At 36.2% G+C, this 24898-nt stretch overlaps 1 protein-coding gene across 1 annotated transcript in view; it reads left to right on the top strand.

The window, feature by feature from the left end:
• Positions 1–24898, top strand: part of LOC127834137 (putative uncharacterized protein DDB_G0277255) — a 32225-nt gene that overhangs the window by 420 nt on the left and 6907 nt on the right. Inside the window, exons 2-13 of the mRNA XM_052359768.1 lie at positions 1217–1326; positions 4930–5028; positions 5885–6019; positions 6317–6396; positions 6705–6853; positions 8452–10412; positions 11529–11637; positions 12758–12912; positions 19965–20069; positions 20587–20666; positions 22587–22644; positions 24584–24668. Of these exons, the coding sequence (XP_052215728.1) occupies positions 1217–1326; positions 4930–5028; positions 5885–6019; positions 6317–6396; positions 6705–6853; positions 8452–10412; positions 11529–11637; positions 12758–12912; positions 19965–20069; positions 20587–20666; positions 22587–22644; positions 24584–24668 (3126 nt within the window). The remainder of the gene's footprint in view (positions 1–1216; positions 1327–4929; positions 5029–5884; positions 6020–6316; positions 6397–6704; positions 6854–8451; positions 10413–11528; positions 11638–12757; positions 12913–19964; positions 20070–20586; positions 20667–22586; positions 22645–24583; positions 24669–24898) is intronic.

Below are 24898 nucleotides of genomic sequence, written 5' to 3'. Positions count from 1 at the left end.
GCGGTCACTGTTTTATGGCCATCTATTTACCGGCTTCGTACCAGTTGAGAAGGGTTTCCTGCCATCTGTCAAAGTCTCATGTAGTCTCCAACCTTCAAGCAAAAGAGTGAATTTCTGTTAAACATCAATGTTTTTCCTACCACATGCACAAAGAAACATTCTTAAATAAAGCCATGGAAAGTGCCCCTACAGAGAATTGTGTCTTCTTACAAATGATGTTCATGTTTTTAGAGAGTATAGCATTGCATTCCAAAATATTTTAGTATATTGTAACCTTAAATAACACCTTTAAACTTTAGTAAGCTAACCTCTTTTCGAATTATTCAATTCGCTTTGAAATAACCGATGCATTAATAAATAAATTCAATAGGCATTTAAACGAAATGAATTACTTTTTTGGTAAAAATATATTTTTTATGTTGAGTCTTAAATGCATGTTCGTCATGAAATAAACACTGTGTGCGCATGCATAATGAAAACCCAATTAAAGACCCAGACAGCATTAGTTATATTTCAAGCTTTCTGTATTTAAGCTAACCAAATATGAAACAAGCCTTTTATAACGCTGTTGTATTGGTTTTGGTTAATTATTACATAAAACCTATAGATTATAGAAAAGTCTTTAAGAATTCATGTCACCCAATTATTCCAACATTTAACTTACACTTTCTTTCAATTGTTTGATGTATTGCTATTATTTTTTAACTTTTGACTGATGCTATATTTATTTAAATGTAATAATTGTGAATGTAAATTATGTAAAAACTATGGCTTTGTCAACTGCTACTACACCCGCTTACATGAATGCTACCACCTTTTGCCAATCAGTGGACAGAGTCTAAACTTTGCTGGTGCACATGTAACCACTCATCTACTTGTGTATTGGAGAGTAAAACCACATGAGCCTCGTACTTTAAATTGTGCACTCATGCATACCATTTTTGACAAATTACGTTTTTTAGTGCCTTTACATTTATTTAACTTAAGTAATAAACCATCTACTTCATGGCATGATAAAAAACAAAGATATCACACAAGTATTGCAAAGAATTTGAGTTACATCTTGAAACCACTTTCACTGTATTTAAATTGCAGCTGGCAGAAATTGCAATATTATATTGTTTGTTTATTATCATATTGATTTGTCAGAGCTTTTCTGTTTTGCTTCAGTCAATGAAGTTAAGAAATAATACATGTGTTTAAACTTTCTTTTCAGTTGAACAAACAAGCCCAGTGGTGAAGTTGCACTTGAAGCTGCTGAGGGGGATTGGATTCTCACCACATGGTAAACCATCATGCACACAGTTCTCCAAAGATATGATAAAGGTATCAGCAACACCCACATGCACTTTAAATTTTGTTGGACACTTGTTAAGGACCAAATATAAGTTTGCCAAATAGAACTAAGTTTTGTTAGACACTTGTTAAGGACCAAATACAAGTTGACCAAATAGAACTAAATTGTGTTAGACCCAATACAAGTTGGCCAAATAGAACTTTTACTTAAGAACTGATAAAATGATTAAATATCCTTATGATGGTGTTATGTACATCTTAATGTTGTTCCATGAAAAGATTTGAAGTTAAAAGGAACATATAATAAATGGATAATCATATACAGTCTAACTTGACTTAGCGGTCACTTGAGAACAATGGTAATCTGTCTACAGAAGTCAATAACCCCCCTCCCTTAACCCCGTCAAAAATTCCTTCTATAGTACAATATTACGCTTAGGCATAATGGTCACCTCTGTCTATCTCAATCACAGGCTAGTATAGTTAATTTCCAAAGTAAACACTCAAATCAATCTAAGTTATTGTATGTGCTTTTGACAAAATCAATAGATCTTTATAGCTGATAAGGTGTCAACAATAATAATAAGCTTGCGAGTGTTATAAGTACACAATTAAAGGATTAGTAATTTTCAATTGTGGCATTTTGTAACAAACTGTAGGCATTTAATACAGTGGATTTTTAGCTCTACTATTATATATGAAATATATATAGTGGAGCCATCCTACTCACCCCGGCATCGGCATTCCCGTTAGCGTTAGCGTGCAAATTTTAAAGTTTGCCTACCACCCCAAATATTTCCTATGTCCCTTGACATATTGCTTTCATATTTTGCATACTTCTTTACCAACATGACCCCAACCTATAAACAAGAGCAGACAACTGTATCAAGCATTTTGTAAGAATATTGGCCCTTTTTCCACTTAGAATATACATATTATTGATAACTCTATGTTAAAGTTTGCGTACCACCCAAAATATTTCCTATATCCCTTGACATATTGCTTTCATATCTTGCAAAACTTCTTTACCAACATGACCCCAATCTTTAAACAAGAGCAGACAACTGTATCAAGCATTTTGTAAGAATTATGGCCCTTTTTCACTTAGAATATGCATATTATTGATAAATCTATGTTAAAGTTTGTGTACCACCTCAAATATTTCCTATGTCCTTTGACGTATTGCTTTCATATTTTGCATACTTCTTTACCAACATTACCCCAATGTATAAACAAGAGCAGACAACTATATCAAGCATTTTGACAGAATAATGGCCCCTTTTATACTTAGATAATTGAACATTTGGTTAAGTTTTGTGTTTTGGTCCATTTTACTCCTAAAGTATCATAGCTATTGCTTTTTAGACTTGGAAAACTCGCTAACTATCGTAAGGGGACTGTACAGGGCATGTTGCATAACTCTGGTTGGCTTTTTAACGGAATTATGGCCCTTTTTTGTCTTTGTAACTTTTAATATTTTGTTAAATTTTGTGTTTAGATCCTTTTAACTTTTAAAGAATCAATTCTATTGCTTGTAAACTTTAAATACTTTCTTACTATAGTGATGTTACTGTACCTGGCAAGTTGAATTTGACCTTGACCTTTGAATGACCTTGACTCTCAAGGTCAAATTAATAAATTTTGCTTAAATTGCCATAACTTCTTCATTTATGATCACATTTGAATCATACTTTGACAAAACAACACTTACCTGACATACCACAATGAACTCCCCCCAAACCATTCCCAACGCCCCACCCCAGAACCCCCCCCCCCCCAAAAAAAAAACAACAACAAAAAAACACTTTTTTTTCTTTTTTTTTTTTAAATATCATCTATTAAATGACCACATTATACCCCCCACTCCATGATTGCTTACCTTATACTGTCAAGCACTCGAATATTCATGCGCGCTGTCCTCTGACAGCTCTTGTTATGCCTCCAATAGTGGCATATATCATTTGAATTGTCCGTCCTCGTGCAAGTCTGTCAGTCCGTCCGAAAACTTTAAAATTGGCCATAACTTTTGCAATAATGAAGATAGCAACTTGATATTTGGCATGCATATGTATCTCATGGAGCTGCACATTTTGAGTGGTGAAAGTTCAAGGTCAATGTCATCCTTCAAGGTCAAAGATCAAAAAACAAATCCAATGGAAGTAACAAGCTTTAAAGGGAGATACATAAGTAAAAACTTTTATTATGATTGATAAATTCGTAACTTGAATAATAGGTCTGAATTTAAATCAATTTATGAGGTTATTAATTTATATTATTCAATAGAAATAATTTGTGTATTTAAGCAAGTAAATGATGGGCAGTGAGCCTTTGTTTACATTCCACTGTGTGCAATCAACTGGGTGGGGTAGCGACCTAGTAATACTACCAACTGACTAACTATATAAATCATGGTCACCGGAGAACAATAGTCACTTGTATACAATGGTCGCTTTGCTTATTGCCTTGAATGACCGCTGTTTCTCAGCTTGGACTTTTTGTGAGGGTTGCTAAGCGAAAACATGGCTAAATGCATATACCTTAAGTGTGGTAACAGTTATGCCTGTGCAGTCATAACAGGCTTATCAAGGGTGAAACTGTTAATGTGTTTCTTTTTAAAGCATTTCTCTCCTTAAGGCTTAGCAAACATCCAGTTTAGGTGGTAAATGTCCCTGATTAGTCTGTGCCGAGCTAATCTTGGATAACAATTCACTGTCTCAAATCCAGTTAGCACTAATGTCAATAGTGCAGCTTATATTGATTGTTTTCTTTGCATACTGCACTTGACTAGTATATACAAATCTGTGAAAGGGGGGCTACCACATGACAAAATCAGGTCTCCCTTTCTTACTTTGTAGTTGCCCTACATTTAACGTTTGTCATGGTCACCTCATTTAAGATATGTTTTTTCTCCAAATAAAGTGTGCATATCCAGTTGTTTTTTTTAGGTAAATAAATACTGTCAATGTAAATATTAACCCCACAGGCACACATCATGGCTGCAGTTACTGTTACAAACAGTCATATGAATGCATACAGTACCATTATCTGGCATAGACAGCTACCACTGAAGCACCTGTTCCAAAGTTAAGGCGTTGAAATGAGGTCAGCGAGTGATTCCAAAATCTCATTCCCTTTGACCAAAATTTTAGTCGCCAAATTAAGTGGGCCAATGGAATTTTACACCCCTGTATGAATCATGAAAGTTGTTGAGGTTTTCAAGTTTATTGACATCATACTGGTATTAATTTTCTTAACTGTTAAACTTTGTACTGGATATGTTGTGCAATTTAACTTGCAAATGAATGTAATTTGTAAAAATTGAGATCATTGCTTTCCCCATCGGGAAATCTTATTTGGACCTTGTTAAGGAAAAACGTGGATTAATGCATGTGCATAAAGTGTTGTTATAGATCAGCATCTGCAGTCTGCACATGCTAATCAGTGACGACACTTTCAGACTTAATGAATTTTTTCATTTAAAGGAAGTCTCTTCTAAAGGAAAATCAAATTTAGGATGAAATTGTCATTTCTGCACAGCCTAACTGGACAGGCTAATCTGGGAGGAAACTTGATTCACATGTATTTAGCCACGCTTAGCTAAAAATAGACTCATTTGCACATGCTTTTTCACAGTTTATTGAGGATTTTCCGGAACGAGACGACAAACTGCTGGTTGACCTGGAGTATAATTACACACTACTCCCTGCTGAAGTGAAAATACGTATCTTGAAGGTATAACTGAATGCAGTTAATTAATTATTGTCTGGTGATATTTAGAATGATAAATTGATCACTGTATATCCAATGATGTCATTAATGTTTCCTTGCTAATATAAATATGTCGAATTTTATATATATGTAAATATGAGGAAGTACAAATGCTCACTTATCATTCATGATTATGCATCCTAATGGGCGGAAAGAACTCATAAACTTACAAATACTCATGTGCACCCAGGCACGGACATGTGTATAAATTATACAGTGCTCCCGCTAGACCTAAACGGACCTAGGTCCCACACTGCCCTTTCAGACACCGCCATGCCCCTTTTTGATCTCATCACATTATTATATAGAAAATTATGTATATAGCACACATGCTGTATACGGCATCGGGATTTAAAGGGACTGTCCAACAGTCAAAAGCATCGATATTTTGGCGAACTACGAGGATTGCTTATATAGCTAAAAATACCTCCGCATTTGACTTGAGCGTGGATGGTCGAGTGGTAAAGTCAGGAGACATTTTACTCCAAAACTCCATGACTCTAGGGGTCAGTGGTTTGAGCCCTGTGGAGGTTAACGTTTTTTCTTCTTTTTTTAAATTGTATTCTTATTTTTTACTGGAGATTTTTAGTTCAAATGTTTAAATTTATCAATATAAAGCATTTAAAGCAGTTAATGACAAGCTTTAATACATGCCAAAATCTGTTGGACAGTACCTTTAATAACTGTGCTGGCTCAAGTGCCCTGCTCATTTGAAACCATAGCTGGAGCTTTGATATAAACCTAATCTCAAAAACGCCGCTTGACAAGACCAGTTCAGGGGTTGTGCTTCTTGCAAACCGTTCTTAATTATTTTTTTCAGAATCTTTTGGAAGACCAGTTTCAGTTCAATAACTCCTTCAACGAGAAGGTTAACAATGACCTTGAAAAGCGAGGTGACATCCGCCATACTCCTGCTGGCAGAGATAGGCTTGGGCGGACATACTGGTTCGTGCTGGTAGGTGGCCAGTACAAACAGCACAATAACTGACATTTTCATTTGCGTATCAGTTATCTAAGGGTTAGAAATGAAGCCATTAAAACATGAATCATTTAAAAAAATCTGTAATATGATTTGGTTTTCTAATGGACTACAAACAGGGTAAAATAAGTATATGAGAAGTTAAGGGTTAAATCTCTATAAATTAGATGAATAACACATTAAGAGGTTTGTGGTCTTTTAACAATAATGGACATGACATTTACATGACGCAATCAAGAAATTCATGTCCCGTTTCAATCTTGACTTTTCCAGGAATCGTCTGGATCCCTGCTTCTCTACAGACAGTTGCTGAATGAACTCACAGGGGAGGAAACCTGGGCGCTAGTTTCTCGGTTTGAGCATTTAAACATTTAAGCATAATAGCCACACTCATGCAAAACACACTTAATCAAAAGATTGTATAATTATTGTAATTTTAAAAACTTCAGTGTTCTAATTCAAAAATAAACAGATACATATATATATATAAATGGCTGTTATTGCTGGATAAGTTTATTAATTCACTGTTGTTCATTCTTTAAATGCAGTACATATGTAAACAACCAATCAATTTTGAACATGAGTAGAAATAGATATAAAACTTTATATTAAAAGTTGATGTTTTCCCAGAACAAAGCTCATTTGATCCCTTTTCTTGTAGTGACATGGAGGGCTTGGAATCGCTGATAGATTCCCTTCAGAGTGATGAAGTGGCCCTGGAGAATGCAGATCCCACGCTGCCTAGCAACACAGCTCCTGTGGTGTCATCTGTGGTCAATATGGCGACCGAAACTGACAGCAGACAAAAAAGTATGTGTGTAGTCTGTGGACTTATTACTATCTACTATTATTGAAATCTATGATGTTTAAGCTTAAAGATATCGTCAACCACGACGATATAGAAAAGAAAATTTGTTGAATGCCGTATTTTTTACAATTATTAGTTTATATTGATTAAAATATCACGACTGGTAAATTACATGACATGATAAAAGTTGTTAAGTTTTCATATCTTCAGTATATTTGGTAATAAATTTTCCTGGGTACCGGTACCAAGTAACTACCAGTTAACGCCAGTAGATTGATCATCTTCATCACATGGTAAACCCAGGAATGCAAATTGTGCATGCGTAGTGAATGTATATATTTAGCCCCCCTTTGAAAAAAAGGGGGTATATTGTTTTGCACATGTCGGTCCGTCAGTCGGTCTGTCCACCAGATGGTTTCCGGATGATAACTCAAAAACGCTTAGGCCTAGGATCATGAAACTTCATAGGTACATTGATCATGACTGGCAGATGACCCCTAATGATTTTCAGGTCACTAGATCAAAGGTCAAGGTCACAGTTACTCGAAACAGTAAAATGGTTTTCGGATGATAACTCAAGAATGCTTGCGCCTAGGATCATGAAACTTCATAGGTATATTGATCATGACTGGCAGATGACCCCTATTGATTTTCAGGTCACTAGGTCAAAGGTCAAGGTCACAGTGACTTGAAATAGTAAAATGGTTTCCGGATGATAACCCAAGAATGCTTATGCCTAGGATCATCAAACTTCATAGGTACATTGATCATGACTCGCAGATGACCCCTATTAATTTTCAGGTCACTAGGTCAAAGGTCAAGGTCACAGTGACTTGAAACAGTAAAATGGTTTCCTGATGATAACTCAAGAATACTTAGGCCTAGGATCATAAAACTTCATAGGTACATTGATCATGACTCGCTGATGACCCCTATTGACTTTCAGGTCACTAGGTCAAAGGTCAAGGTCACAGTGACAAAAAACGTATTCACACAATGGCTGCCACTACAACTGACAGCCCATATGGGGGGCATGCATGTTTTACACACAGCCCTTGTTTATATATAAAATGATCAATCTACTTGCGTTAATTATAGTGTGTATATCGTTATGTCACCTATTTTCGTGATGTACTTTTGATTTCACATTGCACAATTTTTATTACCGAATATACTGAAAATATGAACTTTTTTCAAGTAATGTAATATACCAGTCGTGTTGTGTCATGTTGTGTCCTCCACTGTCTGCTGTAGGTGTCGTGCTAAAACCTTAATATTGGCTCTAAAATCAAAGTGATTCCACCTGCAACTTTCAAACTTCATATGTAGATGCACTTTGAGAAGTTCTACAAGCCAAGCCCATTTTTGGGTCACTAGGACCAGGTCAAAGATCATGGTCACTGTGACCTCTAAAAACAAAAGACAAAAAAAAATCTGACAAGCTTTCATTTATATTCAAAGCTACACCCACAGCGGAGCACTGGCACCTGTTATTCGGTGCTCTTGTCTTAAGGACAACAAACAGGTCAATCTGAACAGCTTAGTGTACTCAGGATTAAATACATCTGGTTGTCACATACATGCTCTCGTTTCTTTTCAGTGGCTGGCTTAGGGTTTCAGCCAATGTGCTCTCCACTCTTTTTCAAAGCCCCGCCTCTTCGTGATAAACATGAAGTTCTAGAGGACGAACGACTTCATGGCCTGAAACACTGCAGTGTGCATCTGAAAAAATTGAACTCAGATAATGAGCATCACCTTAAAAAACTGAGCTGTTTTGATGATTATGGTTCAAATAGATCAAAAGGAAAACTAATTTGTACAGATGCAAAGGAAATAAAGCCTGATACATGCATTTTTGATGTTACAAAGTCATCTGGAATGAAATATGATGATACTGCTGAGCATAAATGTCCTGATCTTAAACCTGGTTTGAAGGATATGAAGCCGGTACCAGAGAATTCAAGCACAAACAATGATAACAATTATTGTGGTAAACCTGTATCAGATCTGGTTGTTAAAGTGTGTGCATTAAGCAATATTGCCAACGACGATGTTAAAGTGAAGGTTGAAACAAATAAGAATGTAAATGCATGCATACCTAGTAAACATTCAGTGACAGATGAAAGTGTTAAAGGTTCAGTTGTCACAATGCTTGAAGACATCAAGAAAGTTAAAGATGAAATAAATTTTGCTACAGACGAGTCAGGTAAAGAGGTTACTACCAAAACTTCCATAGACAATAGTAGTACAGTTAGTGAAGCAAATATGGCCAAAACTGATATTCATACTGACAAAAACACAAGATGCTCTGCAGGAAAAACAGACAAGATAGATAAAAGCGTTAATGAGCAGTTAAAAGCTTGCACAGACAAGATAGATATAAGTGATAATAGGAAGTTAAATGCTGACACAGAAGGATTCACTTGTGATTCAAATCATGCAACCACGACGCACAATTCAAATTCAACCAATCAGCAAGAGATCTCTCCCGCCGTTTTAAATTCCATTGAAAAATGTAGCATTCAGGCAAAACAAGCCTTAAGAGGAAACCTACAAATGACAGCCATGCCAAATACACTTGGCTTATCATCAGGTACTGTTTCTTGCTCACAGTTTTCTGAAATAACTATACCACAGCATGTTGTTAAGAAAACAAAAGATGTTCAAAATACTGCTTCTAGACTTGTTTTCTTACCATCTTTGTCAGGTAAGAAGTTTATTTACAAACTTGAAACCTCTGCAACCAGTTCAACAACAGTGACTTTACCATCACCTTCAAGTTTGACACCTGTGATTTCATCTTCAAGTTCAACACCAACAGTTTCATCATCCTCTTCAACTTCAACACCAGTGATTTCATCATCGTTTTCAAGTTTGACACCTGTTAACAAGTTTCAAGTTAACATTTCCTCTGCTGTACCTGGAAGTACAGCTGACATGACTGTGCTCAATGTTGGAGAGAAACCTAAAATGTGTTATATGAACAAAGCATTGCCGCACTGTGCACAGAAATGCAGACAATCTCCTGTTAAAGCTGTTACTTCCATCCAAGAAAGCATGAGAGATAAACTGAAGGAGAAAATTAGTTCTCCAAAGAATGGAATGACTGTGCATGCATGGAAAAATGATGGCAAATTACTTACTCTTTCTTCCATCAAAGGGAACATTACCGACAAACTGAAGGAGAAAATTATTTCTCCAAGGAAAGGATTAATTTTGTATGCAGGGAGCGATGGCAAATACTATGTTCAGAGCACGGGTGAAGTCTTTGACCATCCGTCTCATACACAGTCTATTCATCACAAAGTTGGCTTGAGCTTTTTCGTACATGAAAGGGCAATAGCAATCAAAAAGAAATCAACAGAAGAATCCAAACCAGTTCAGAATGTGGCACATACACCAAAGTGTAAATTTCCAACGCGTACAAGGAAGAAAGGTGGAATGAAAATACATTATGACGACACTGAATCCTCAGACAGCTCTTTTTACAGTGATATATCTGCTAACTTGTCTTCGGAGGAAGAGGATGACTTAGACAACGAGGAGGCGGAGTCAGCAATGGTAAGCATAAAAAAGTCCTTCTCAGATTTAATTACTGAAATTAATTGTATCATTAAGTTAAAAGGCATTTCTGTAATTTATGTTTAAGCTCTAATATACCTTGACAATTAAAATCATGTCATGAACCCCCTAAGGACCCAATGACAGTTGTTTTGTTGATAAATTATAGGTGTCAGTTATAGTTTTTCAGAAAAAGCGCTGAAATGTGCGAAAATAGGTCTTATAGCATATGCAGCCTGTGTAGCTTTAAATTAGCCTGCCCAATTGCTTCCCTGTCTGCTCTTAAGTAAAGCAAGGTTTTGTAGCCTTGTTGGGTGACAGGGGCGGTATCTCCTGACCAGACTGCGAATGTGCAGGCTGGTCTAAAGCTATGTTGACCGCATTTTGCATTAGACCCGTTTTCCCATGACACAGCTCAATAGGTAAAGACTATCAGCAAAAGTAAGTGTAGACAATGATCAGATAAGCCTAGTTGTTGAATTTGTAGTTAATAAGGGTTGGTCCTTAAAATGTTTTGAAGTCCTGACATTTATGTGTGGAATGTTAAAAAGTTCTGTTCCTTCCTGAATAAGACCTAAAAAATGTATTATTATGTTTTGTATACATATTAAGACCAAAACATAATAATTTCTACAATGCCAATTTTGCCAAACACATTGATATATATATATATATTATTGGTGGAAATGCATTCAGCATGGACAATACAAACTAAGTCTAAAGCCCTTTTTGGCAGCATATACAGTGACAACTAGCACGCATATTTTAGTAAACTTGTATCATTACCATAATATCAATAAGATATTCTGACTAATTAAGTGTAAAAATAACGTAACAAAGGCAAGAACAAATATTTTGTTAGTACTGAAGTGTAATGGATATGAGCCTTCCTCTTGGAAAGCTAGGATTAATGCATGTTCTCCATACAGGCTATATGAGGGACAACATTTTCAGCTTTTATGGAATTTTTCCTTCTAAACTCTGTCTTCGCTTAAACTGTTTTCCACAATAAGCCTGAGTTGACTGTACAGGCTAATGGGGTACGACACTTAAAACATATGCATTCAGCCACGTTTTTGTATATCGAGGATCATATTAACGCATAATGTTTTTCAGAGTGATGATGCTGATGATCTAAATGAAGATGAACAGCTTGACTTTGATGGTGCAGATGGGAAGCCAGCTGTTCTTGGTAGAAATGCAAAGAGGGCAGCAGCTATGAAATGTAACTTCTTCTCACAACTATGATTTCAATAGATATTTATGCCCCCCTTTAAAGAAGAGGGGGTATATTGTTTTGCACATGTCGGTCGGTCCGTCGGTCAGTTGGTCCGTCCACCTTATGGTTTCCGGATGATAACTCAAGAACGCTTACGCCTAGGATCATGAAACTTCATAGGTACATTAATCATGACTCGCAGATGAACCCTATTGATTTTCAGGTCACTAGGTCAAAGGTCAAGGTCACGGTGACTCGAACCAGTAAAATGGTTTCCGGATGATGACTCAAGAACCCTTATGCCTAGGATCATGAAACTTCATAGGTACATTGATCATGACTCACAGATGACCCCTATTGGTTTTCAGGTTACTAGGTCAAAGGTCAAGGTCACGGTGACTTGAACCAGTAAAATGGTTTCCGGATGATAACTCAAGAACGCTTATGCCTAGGATTATGAAACTTCATAAGTGCATTGATCATGACTCGCAGATGACCCCTATAAATTTTCAGGTCACTAGGTCAAAGGTCAAGGTCACGGTGACTTGACACAGTAAAATGGTTTTGGTATGATAACTCAAGAAAGCTTACGCCTAGGATCATGAAACTTCATAGGTACATTGATCATGGCTCGAAGATGACCCCTATTGATTATCAGGTCACTAGGTCAAAGGTCAAGGTCACAGTGACAAAAAACTTATTCACACAATGGCTGCCACTCCAACTGACAGCCCATATGGGGGGCATGCATGTTTTACAAACAGCCCTTGTTTGTATTAGTGGTGCCAAAAAGGTTATAATTTTCTTGCATTTGTATGTGAACCACAATCTGGGAAACCAGGGTTAATACATGTTCGTCAATTGTTGTAACCTGCAAAAAAGTGAGAAGGTTAACTGACTGCCTTGATTTGACTCAAATGCTTTTAAAAACAAGGAAAAAAATATCACAAATTTTATTTATTTAGATTTTTTTACATTTAACTGCTTATACATATTAAATGTTTTAAAATGTTCTGAATGTCTTAATTAAAAATTATTATTGTATGCGACTAATTAAACAGCAAATAACATGTTACTGTTCCAATCCATTTTTATCTTAATGCTTTGTTGTGTCTACTTGCAAAAGGTTTAAACTACTCAGAGTTCAGAAATAGTGATGCAGAAGAAGAAGAAGATGATGAGAATGATGCTGACAATGATGAAGGAACTGAAGAGAAACAAGAACAAGTAGAAGACACAGATCCATGTAAAGCCTGTTCGAGTAGTCGACTACCTCATACAGTATGGACATACATTTGATAATTTGAGCCTAGTGCTTAAAAAAACAGGGCTCAATTCATTTGAGCAAAGTATTGTCCCATATTATCCTTTGCAGCCCGCACAGGCTAATCAGGGACTTCACTTTCTGCTTTCTTAGTTTGTTTTTATGCCCCCCTTCGAAGAAGAGGGGGTATATTGCTTTGCTCATGTCGGTCTGTCTGTCGGTAGGTCCGTCCACCAGGTGGTTGTCAGACGATAACTCAAGAACGCTTGGGCCTAGGATCATGAAACTTCATAGGTACATTGATCATGACTCGCAGATGACCCCTATTGATTTTGAGGTCTCTAGGTCAAAGGTCAAGGTCACAGTTACTGGAAATAGCCATTTTGTCTGTCGGTCGGTCCGTCCACCAGGTGGTTGTCAGACGATAACTCAAGAACGCTTGGGCCTAGGATCATGAAACTTCATAGGTACATTTGATCATGACTCGCAGATGACCCCTATTGATTTTGAGGTCACCAGGTCAAGGTCAAGGTCACAGGTGAAGGTCACAGTTACTGGAAATAGGCATTTTAAGGATTTAGCATGGTTCAAACAAGGGAAACAACTACCGTTTATGCATGTTCTTTTTGTTACAGCATTTGCCTCCCTTGTAATATATTTGGGTATATTGCTTTGCTCATGTCGGTCTGTCTGTGGGTTGGTCCGTCCACCAGGTGGTTGTCAGACGATAACTCAAGAACGCTTGGGCCTAGGATTATGAAACTTCATAGGTACATTGATCATGACTCGCAGATGACCCCTATTGATTTTGAGGTCACTAGGTCAAAGGTCAAGGTCACAGGTGAAGGTCACAGTTACTGTAAATAGGCATTTTAAGGATTTAGCATGGTTCAAACAAGGGAAACAACTACCGTTTATGCATGTTGTTTTTGTTACAGCATTTGCCTCCCTTAAAATATATTTAAATTTTACCAAATGTAAGGCTAACTGCACCACCACCACCACCACCACCACCACCACCACCACCACCACCACCACCACCACCACCACCACTTGTTAACAGTGACAAAAAACGTATTCACACAATGGCTGCTACTACAACTTATAGCCCATATAGGGGGGCATGCATGTTTTACAAACAACCCTTGTTTTGTTTAAAGTTTGTGTTGCTTTTAAAGTTTAGGTAGAAGATGTCCTCCATTACAAGCCTGTGCAGGGCTGCTAAATCTAATCTGGGCCGACACTATACACACATTACATTAATCATGTTTTCCCAGAGCAAGGCTATATTTTATTAAAAGCTGACATTAAACATCTTAAAGCAAGTGTATAATGTTTTTATGTAAATAATGTATTTTCACAAGCAAAACCCAAACTATAAAAATCATTGACAAATTATTGTTAAAAAAATCAAATAATCTTTACAATAAATCAAATGCTATTTTCTTTAGTGAAATAGTTAATGACAAGTTTATGCCATTACCGACACAATTGCACAGTTTTGTTGCAAAGTCAGATATTGTGTTGATGTGTCATATGATAAGATATGTACAGATTACAGGGGATTTTCAGTGAACATTAATTGACCAGTCGCCAAATTATCGATCGCTCCGCCCACATAGTCACGTGGTCTAGTGATTAGAAAACTCCGACAAGCAGATCGCTATCGTGAGGGAAATTCTATATTTGTAATGATGTATTATGCCCTTTTCTATAATATAAATTATTAAAGCTGCACACTAAACTAAACTGCTTTGTAAAACGTTAATACAATCATAAATACGTCAGAGAGAAATGGCGTAATCAAAATAAATGAGTTAACGGCAGACTGACTATCAGAAACGTTTCTTATACATATTATATAGGGAGTTGATGAAAAATCCGTTGTTAAAATGAGCATTTATTTCATACTGATTTTGAACTTGTATTCAACCGTCTGACAGTGAACCCGGTGGCTATTCATATATAATTTTGAAAATATTTTTTTTAAACGCAAATGACATATCCATATCACGATGGTTTTTTTGTTTATTAAAAATGTTTAGATCTTTGTTTTATTGTCTTATTTTAAAAAAGACACCGATTTTTAGCTCATCTATTTTTTGAAAAAAAAATATGAGCTATTGTCATCACCTTGGCGTCGGCGTTGGCGTCCGGTTAAGTTTTGCGTTTAGGTCAACTTTTCTCAGAAAGTATCAATGCTATTGCATTCAAACTTGGTACACTTACTTACTATCATGAGAGGACTGGGCAGGCAAAGTTAGATAACTCTGGCTTGCATTTTGACAGAATTATGTGCCCTTTTTATACTTAGAATATTGGTTAAGTTTTGTGTTTAGGTCCATTTTATTTCTTAAGTATCAAAGCTATTGCTTTCATACTTGCAACACTAACTAACTATCATAAGGGGACTGTGCAGGCAAAGTAATGTAACTCTGACTGGCATTTTGACAGAATTATGTGCCCTTTTTATACTTAGAAAATTGAAAATTTGGTTAAGTTTTGTGTTTAGGTCCACTTTATTCCTACAGTATCAAAGCTATTGCTTTCATACTTGCAACACTTATTAACTATTACAAGGGGACTGTGCAGGCAAAGTTATGTAACTCTGACTGGCATTTGGACGGAATTATGGGCCCTTTATACTTAGAAAATTGAAAATTTGGTTAAGTTTTGTGTTTTGGTCCACTTTACCCCTAAAGTATCATAGATATTGCTTTCATACTTGGAACACTTGCAAACTATCATAAGGGTACAGTAAAAGGACTAGTTGCATAACTCTGGTTGTCATTTTTACGGAATTATGGCCCTTTTTTGACTTAGTAACTTTGAATATATGGTTAAATTTGTGTTTCGATCCACTTTACTTCTAAAGTATCAAGGCTATTGCTTTCAAACTTCAAATACTTTCATGCTATCATGAGGTTACTGTACCTGGCAAGTTGAATTTTACCTTGACCCTTTAACGACCTTGACTGTCAAGGTCAAATTATTAAATTTTGCTAAAATTGCCATAACTTCTTTATTTTTGATTAGATTTGATTGATACTGTGACAAAACTACTCTTACCTGACATACCACAATAGACTCCACCCAAACCATCCCCCATGCCCTCCCCCCCTCCCCCCCTCCCCCTCCCTAAATTTTTTTTTTTTTTTAGATCATCTCACAAATGATCACCACACCCTTACACTATACCCCTCCCATCCCACCCCCATTTGTTTTTTTGAAACGGTTAAAAAACACAAATATTTATTTTTATTATTTTATGTTTGAAATACCGTCCAATTATCGCACCCAAGAATCCCCTCCCCCCCTCCCCCCGAATCCCCCCCCTAATTTTTTTAAGATCATCTCACAAATGACCACCAAACCCTCACACTATACCCCCTCCCCCCCCCCCGCCCCACCCCCCAATTATATTTTTTTTGAAACCGTTAAAAAACACAAATATTTATTTTTATTATTTTATGTTTGAAACACCCCCCCCAATTTTTTTCGCATTTTTTTTCCGCATTTTTGGAAGATAATGTTATAAATGTCCACACCCCCACACTATACACCCCTCTTCACTCCACCCCTCCCTCCTTTGTGATTAAAAATCATCTTTAAAAAGAAAATAGATGCGCGGTCTGCACGCGCAAGGCGGTACTCTTGTTTTTTATTTAGATATAAATTAAATTTTGATTGTAACCATAATTTAATACAGGCCTAATTTTGTGGTTTCATTAACAGATAGTCTAATATGCATTTTATTTCATTTATGTTTAATGGGAACCTGTTACATTTCACTATCAAAAAATTAAATGTTGGTATTACGGTGCTGTTCACAAACATTCGAATTGAATACATTTAGCATATTATGCATTTGCTTATTTATGACAAGATGGCCCTTATATGTTAATTGCAATTTTCACATTTCTCCCCGTATCAATATATGTTGTATTAGAAATGTTGTTGGTGTATTATAAGCTGTACATTTTACACTTGAAGTCGCTTTAAGCTGGCTAAGCCGCGTTGAAATCACCTTTTTGTTGTTTTTACTTTAGTTAAAACAATATTTAAGTTAACAATTTATAATGATTTCCCTTGTTTATGATCCACAGAAAATAAATATATAATTGGAAATCATTTTAGTAATTAAATAGTTTTCTTGTGTACAGTACCTAACAATACCTTAATGTTCCTTCATTCTGAGATCCACGCAACATACTGTTATTTATTAATCATCGACAATTACGCTGAGATTAATAAGCACGTGTGGCAATTATTATGTTGCCCAAACTGCTTAATAATAGTGTGCATCAAACGGTATAACACGTTTTATAGAACACACACCTGGTGTGGTTAAACTATTTATTGTGTTTGTTTTCTCATTACTCGTTCATATGTTCAAGAAATAAAGATAAAATAATAACCTTTTATTAAGTATGTATAGCACCTACAATTTTGAATAATGATCAAACAGTAATGATCATGCATTTGATATAAAATCTGTGTAAACTGTTAAAAATTACGTCCATTCCATATGTACAACACGATTTGTTGTCGGGCAAAATGGCGGCCAGATAAGCGTTGCTGAGGGGTGTGTGAAAAATCGATATCTGATTGGCTGATCGAAAAATGTGGGCGGAGCGATCGATACTTTGGCGACTGGTCAATTAGATTCTCATCATAAAGTAGAACATTATTTGCAATTGTATAAAACTATAATTTTGTTGATGTTATAGTTCTACTTTTATTTTCAGCGTTTTACTCTAAGACATTTTATCTGTTTGGATTATTTTTAAAGATCTAAACATCTGGCTTAAATCTATTACTACCAAAATAGAAGACAACAATGTTCTCATGAAAGTATGACTTATTTAAATGACTGTCATGATAGTACTCAAATACTGTCACACAATAGCTTTACATTCAAGCAAACAAAATGACAATGGCTTAACTATACATGTATTAGAGGCGTTCATGTAAACTGGGCTATATGCATATGCCTAGAGTGTCGTCCCAGATAAGTCCATGCAGCTCCCAGAGGCTTATAAGGGTTGACAATTTCCGCCTAAACTGGATTTTTGTTTAGAAGTGACTTCCTTTCAACTAAAAATTCCGTAAAAGGGGAAAGTGGTTTCCCTGATTAGGCTGTGCAAAATTCACAGGTTAATCTGGGATGACACTTTACACACATGCTTTTAGTCCAGATTTCCCAGAAAGGAGCTCATATGTTCCTATCCCAACCTGTGATCCTTGCAGATTCTCCTGTGTGATAGTTGTTACATGGGCTATCACATGACCTTTTATCCTTGCAGATTCTCCTGTGTGATAGTTGTTACATGGGCTATCACATGACCTTTTATCCTTGCAGATTCTCCTGTGTGATACCGTATTTCCTCGATTATAAGACGGGTTTTTTTCCTGATTTTTTAAGGCCTAAAGTGGGGGGGTCGTCTTATAAGCGCAGTCTACGAAAAAAATAAGTTTCTTTACCAATTTTTGTGAAGTGATAACCGTATTTCTGATGAAGAAAAGAAACTACTTTCGTTTAGATACGTGATTTGCCGCTTACATCCTTATGTTATGATATATTATAAATGATATGTCTGTTTGGAATACTCGCGAGTTTAAAATCGAATAAAAATTAAACATAAAAATTTATTAAAGCAAATGTGTACAAATACTGTTGTTATTATTCTATTATTTTCTATTTGCAGCAAAATATTTACTGCGGATCGTTGCTACTGTGGCGGTGAAGAATCAGCGTTAGATCGCTTATGTCATTTTGAATAAATCGGTTGGAAACAATTAACGTTTCTTAAATTTATATAAATATATCGTCTATCTATTTCATTATAATAAATAATGTTTTGCATATTTTGTTCTATTTTCAGGGAATGCAGGGTAAATGTACGTCATGCTTTATTATCTGTATCTTTATTTTTCTAAATAAAACACCTATTTGTTTCCAATTAAACTGCAATTGTTGTGCAAACACTATTGTCATAGATGACAGTTTGTTTATTGCCGACTGACTATCAACATGTGCAACCGTTATCTAGCCGTTAATTGGCAGTTTTATTGATACAATTCGAGATAGTATTGACCCCTAACAGACCCCCTACAGATAGCTTGGTGCTACAAACAGCTAGCAACTAATTGTCAGACAATACTCTTGTTTATTAAGCCGTTAATTGGGTGTTTAATGGACACAGATGGCATTATACCTCCAACACTAATCAAGTTTAAAGGATGACGTGAATCAGGGAACGAATCCGATAACGAGCTTACTTGGTGTATTGTACTTACTTACAAAATGGCCGACCAACAAATTTTGACTATTGAAATTTTACCGATTTTCGTCTTTAAAAAATTGCCCCGTCTTATAAGCGAGTCTACGCAAAATACAGCCAATCTGGACCTAAAGTTGGGGTCTCGTCTTATAGTCAATCCGTCTTATAATCGAGGAAATACGGTAGTTGGTTCAGTGGCTATCACATGGTATTTTGTCCTTGCAGATTCTCCTGTGTGATAGTTGTTACATGGGCTATCACATGACCTTTTATCCTTGCAGATTCTCCTGTGTGATAGTTGTTACATGGGCTATCACATGACCTTTTATCCTTGCAGATTCTCCTGTGTGATAGTTGGTTCAGTGGCTATCACATGGTATTTTGTCCTTGCAGATTCTCATGTGTGATAGTTGTTACATGAGCTATCACATGACCCATTATCCTTGCAGATTCTCATGTGTGATAGTTGTTACATGAACTATCACATGACCCATTATCCTTGCAGATTCTCATGTGTGATAATTGTTACATGAGCTATCACATGACCTTTTATCTTTGCAGATTCTCCTGTGTCTTAGTTGGTACAGTGACTATCACATGACCTATTATCCTTGCAGATTCTCCTCTCTGATAATTTTTACAGTGGCTATCACATGACCTTTTATCTTTGCAGATTCTCCTGTGTGATTATTATTACAGTGGCTATCACATGACCTTTTATCTTTACAGATTCTCCTGTGTGATTATTATTGCAGTGGCTATCGCATAACCTTTTATCTTTGCAGATTCTCCTGTGTGATTATTGTGACAGTGGCTATCACATGACCTGCCTGATTCCGCCCCTGTCCCTGGTACCACTCGGGGATTGGCTGTGCCCACCTTGTGAGCATGTAAGTAGCCGTAATTGATGGAAAACATTACCTGCCTTGTGTTCACACATTCAGGATTTAATGTCACCGTATATCTTTGTAATAATTGGTTGTTTTTCTTGAATTTTGTATTACCATTGATGTTGAGTAACCACCTGGAACGAGTACGTATACAAAGCCGGAAGATTGTGTAAATGTTTTTAAAAGTATTATACTTTAAACTTTGTACTTTAAACTACAAATAACAATAATCAGGATCATCAAACCTTATGAGATCGTGCAGTCCACACATTCTTATCAAGGACAACACTTTCAGCCTTCACTCAACTTTGTTTAAAGGAGATTTCTTTTTAATGAAAAATTCCATGCAAGAGGAAAGTGTCATCCTTGATCAGCCTGTGCAGGCTGAAGAAAGTTGCTCCGATTACTACAGATTGTATTCCCATTGTAGGCTTTTAATTGCTTAAAAACTGAATAATTACAATGAATTTAAATGAAATGTTACAGATTATGTTAATATAGTTTTGGTATTTTTAAGGAGGAGTTGATTCAGACCCTTAAAAAGAACCTGAAGTTGGCACAAAATGCTATAAATAGGTTGCAAAGGAAAAATAAAAGGTATTGTATTGCAAAACTAAGTGCAACTTCATGCAAAAATGAGTCATATGCCATTTGCAGCCAGCATAGATCCAGACCAGCCTGTTTATCTATGCAGACTGATCAGAAGCCACCCTGTTCTCTAATGAGGCCAAACAAACTTTCTTGACTTCATGGCGAACAGGGTCGGAGCTATGCTGGTCGCATATGGCATTAGAACCATTTTTGCATGATGTGATTTTTTTTAATAGCTTATTATACAAGATGAATCTAAAATGTATTTGCTTTTTAGTTTACAGTTATAAAAGCTGTCTCCGCAATTCTGAGCATGTATTTGGAAGAGTTCATACATACTTGTATACTTGTTATATTATTTTTAAAATGTAGTTTCAAAAAGATGCCTCAATGATATATATGGGACGCGCTCTGTGAAAAGTTTTTTTTATGCATATGCATAAAGTGTTTCCCAAATTAGCCCGTGCAGTCCGCTTAGTCTGATCAGGGACGACGCTTTCTTTTTGTCAAACAGTCTTCCTTTAAACAAAAAAAGACAATAAAAATGGAAAGTGTCGTCCCTGATTAGCCTGTACAAACTGCACAGGCTAATCTGGGTTGGCAATTTACGAACATGCATTAAACCCACTTTTTACATAGCTTGGCCCATATATATTTTTTTATACATTTTACCATTACTCCACATAGTTTTGTCATAACATACAGAACAAGCCTTATGTTCAGTATTTTAGAAAAACTTTAAACAATCATGGAAACATCTGTGTGATATTATTTAGTTGTAAACACTACAACAAGAACAGATTAATATGTAAAAGTTACATAGTGGAAACTTGTTATGATTATTTTTGTATGCCCCTGGATCAAATGATCGGGGGTATATTGTTTTTGGCCTGTCTGTCATTGTATGTGTCTGTCATTGTGTGTGTCTGTCCTAAAACTTTAACCTTGGTCATAACTTTTGCAATATTGAAGATAGCAACTTGATATTTGGCATGCATGCATATATCATGGAGTTGCACATTTTGAGTGGTGAAAGGTCAAGGTCATCCTTCAAGGTCAAAGGTCAAATATATGGCTTAAACATGGCCTAGTAGGGGTCATTGTGTTTCACAAACACAGCTCTTGTTTTATAAAAAGTTTTCCCAAAAGGATTTGTTGACAACCTTGAGCTGTTGGTAAGATGAGTGTAATATTTAAATCTGATGCTATACCACATTTTGTGTATGTTTTTATGCCCCCGGATCGAAAGATCGGGGGTATATTGTTTTTGTCCTGTCTGTCTGTCTGTCTGTCTGTCTGTCTGTCTGTCTGTCTGTCTGTCTGTCTGTCTGTCTGTCTGTCTGTCTGTCTGTCTGTCTGTCTGTCTGTCTGTCTGTCTGTCTGTCTGTCTGTCTGTCTGTCTGTCTGTCTGTCTGTCTGTCTGTCTGTCTGTCTGTCTGTCTGTCTGTCTGTCTGTCTGTCTGTCTGTCTGTCTGTCTGTCTGTCTGTCTGTCTGTCTGTCTGTCTGTCTGTCTGTCTGTCTGTCCCAAAACTTTAACCTTGGTTAAAGTTTGATATCTTTTGCAATATTAAACATAGCAACTTGATATTTACCATGCATGTGTTTCTCATGGAGCTGCTCATTTTGAGTGGTGAAAAATCAAGGTCAAGTTCATCCTTCAAGGTCAAACGTCAAATAATATTGTATTTTTCATTCTTAAAACTTTCACCTTCGTAAAAGTTTTATCATAACTTTTTTAATATTGAGCACATCTACTTCATATTTGGCATGCATGTGTATCTTGTGGAGCTGCATATTTTGAGTGGTGAAAGGTCAAGGTGAACCTTAAAGGTCAAAGGTCAAATGTATGGCTTTAAAGCAGCGCAGAAGGGGGCATTGTGTTTCTGACAAACACATCTCTTGTTTTGTTCTGTTTTAACTTTCAGACTAGAATACAGCCAGGAGTCCTTCCAAGTAGCACAGCACAACATTATCAGCTCTGAGGTACTTAAATATGAATATCATTTTCTTATGTACTTTGTGTATTTGGCCTGTATTGCTAATATCTTCTTGGAAACAATATGTCAGCTCCTTGTTAAATAATGTGTAATTAGACATTAGTGAGACACTTTTTTTTTAGAATCACAGTTGACTTCCTTTATTTTGTTTGTGTTAAGGTAGTATTAAGGTTACATTGTCATATCTTAAAACATTTATAAACATATAAATATCCTATATTGGTCTGATACAAATGTGGTTGAAATACTTTATATGCTAACAGAATATGCAATTAGGTAGTAACCTGTTATATTTTTAAATGCCCCTGGAGGAGGGCATATACTGATCGGACCGTCCGTCCGTCTGTCTGTCTGTCTTTCCGTCACACTTTGCATTTAGGTTTCGCATTTAGGTTTCGAAAAAATGCACATAACTTCTATGTCGCTTCAGATAGCAACTTGATGTTTGGCATACATGTGTTTCTCATGGAGCTGCACATTTTGAGTGATGAAAGGTCAAGGTCATCCTTAAGGGTCAAAGGTCAAATATATGGCTTCAAAGAGGCGCAGAAAGGGGCATTGTGTTTCTGACAAACACATCTCTTGTTATGCTCCTACGTTAAATTACTAACCTGTTATTCTCTAAACAACTAACATTAAAAACATCTGTTAATGAGAAGCTTCAGTATTTTTGGCTATTCAGTATTTATGACTATTGAATAAATATTTTCTTAGAATGTATATGTATTGCCAACAAGTCAAGTACGCCGCTGGTGTAATGTTAATTGTTTAACTAATATTTATTTGATATAAAAGCGCTCAATATATATGGAAATTAAAGTTTTTAACAACCATATCAGATTAATGGGCAAAAGAAGTTGATATTTTTTATAACCCCATTACCATTGGTAATGGGGACTTTATAGGAGTCACTTTGTCGGTCGGTCTGTTGCGAAAATTTCATCTGATCTTTACCAAATTTGGTCAGAAGTTGTATGTAGATGATGTCTAGGTCAAGTTTGAATATGGGTCACGAAAAGAATTACATCGATATCTCTAAGGTCAAGGTCACACTTCTGAGTTCAAAGGTCAAAAATGGCAATAAATGAGCTTGTCAGGGCCATAACTATGTCATTCATTGTGTGATTTTAAAACCGTTTGCCACATTTGTTCACCATCATTGGACGGTGTGTCATGCAAAAGAATTACGTTGATATCTGCCACGTCAAGGTCACACTTTGAGTTCAAAGGTCAAAAATGACCATAAATGATCTTGTCCGGGCCATAACTATGTCATTCATTGTGAGATTTCAAAATTACTCGGTACATTTGTTTACAATCATCGGACGTTGTGTCATGCCAGCCAAAGAATAACGTCGATATCTCCAAGGTCAAAGTCACACTTTGAGTTCAAAGGTCAAAATGGCCATAAATGATCTTGTCCGGGCCATAACTATGTCATTCATTGTGAGATTTGAAAATTACTCAGTATATTTGTTCACAATTATTGGACAGTGTGTCATGCGAAAGAATTACGTCAATATCTCTAAATCAAGGTAACACTTGGAGTTCAAAAGTCAAAAATGGCCATAAATGAGCTTGTTCGGGTCATAACTATGTCATTCATTGTGAGACTTTAAAATGAATCTGAACATTAATTTTGTTCACAGTCATTGGACGGAGTGTCACGCGAAAGAATTCAAGAGTTCAAAGGTCAAAATTGCCATAAATGATTATGACATAATAATTCTTAAAAATCGGCATAAACTAGCTTCTCTTGTTTTGTGAAGACAGAATGCAAAATATTATATGTAAATACAGAATGTGGGGGTATACGTCACGTCTGTGACAAAGCTCAAGTTTATACTATTTTCCGATAAATGTTTGCTCCACCTTCAATCTCAGACTTTGAGTTCAAACCTTTGATCCTGCATGATTTGTTATAGAGGAGAAGGTGCAGACAGAAATCAGTCAACTACAATGAGTCTGAGTATGAAAAAAGGATGTACGAAAGTGTTGAAAAAGAAATTGGTAGGTCTAGTTTCTCTGATGTATTTAAATTGTTATTTGAACAAGCCTCTGGGAAAACCAACCTTTATGCATGTACATAAAGTATCGTTCCAGATTAGCCTGTGCAGATGGTAAATCATGGATAACACTTTTCGCTAGACTGGATTTTTAGCTCGGCTCTTTTCGGAGAAAACCCGAGGTATTGTCATAGCCAGCTCGTCCTCCGCCGTCCGTGTCGTGCTTAAACCTTA

This window comes from Dreissena polymorpha, chromosome 6 (genome assembly GCF_020536995.1).
Source record: "Dreissena polymorpha isolate Duluth1 chromosome 6, UMN_Dpol_1.0, whole genome shotgun sequence".
Lineage (NCBI taxonomy): Eukaryota > Metazoa > Mollusca > Bivalvia > Myida > Dreissenidae > Dreissena > Dreissena polymorpha.
This window is presented reverse-complemented; position numbering and strand designations above follow the sequence as displayed.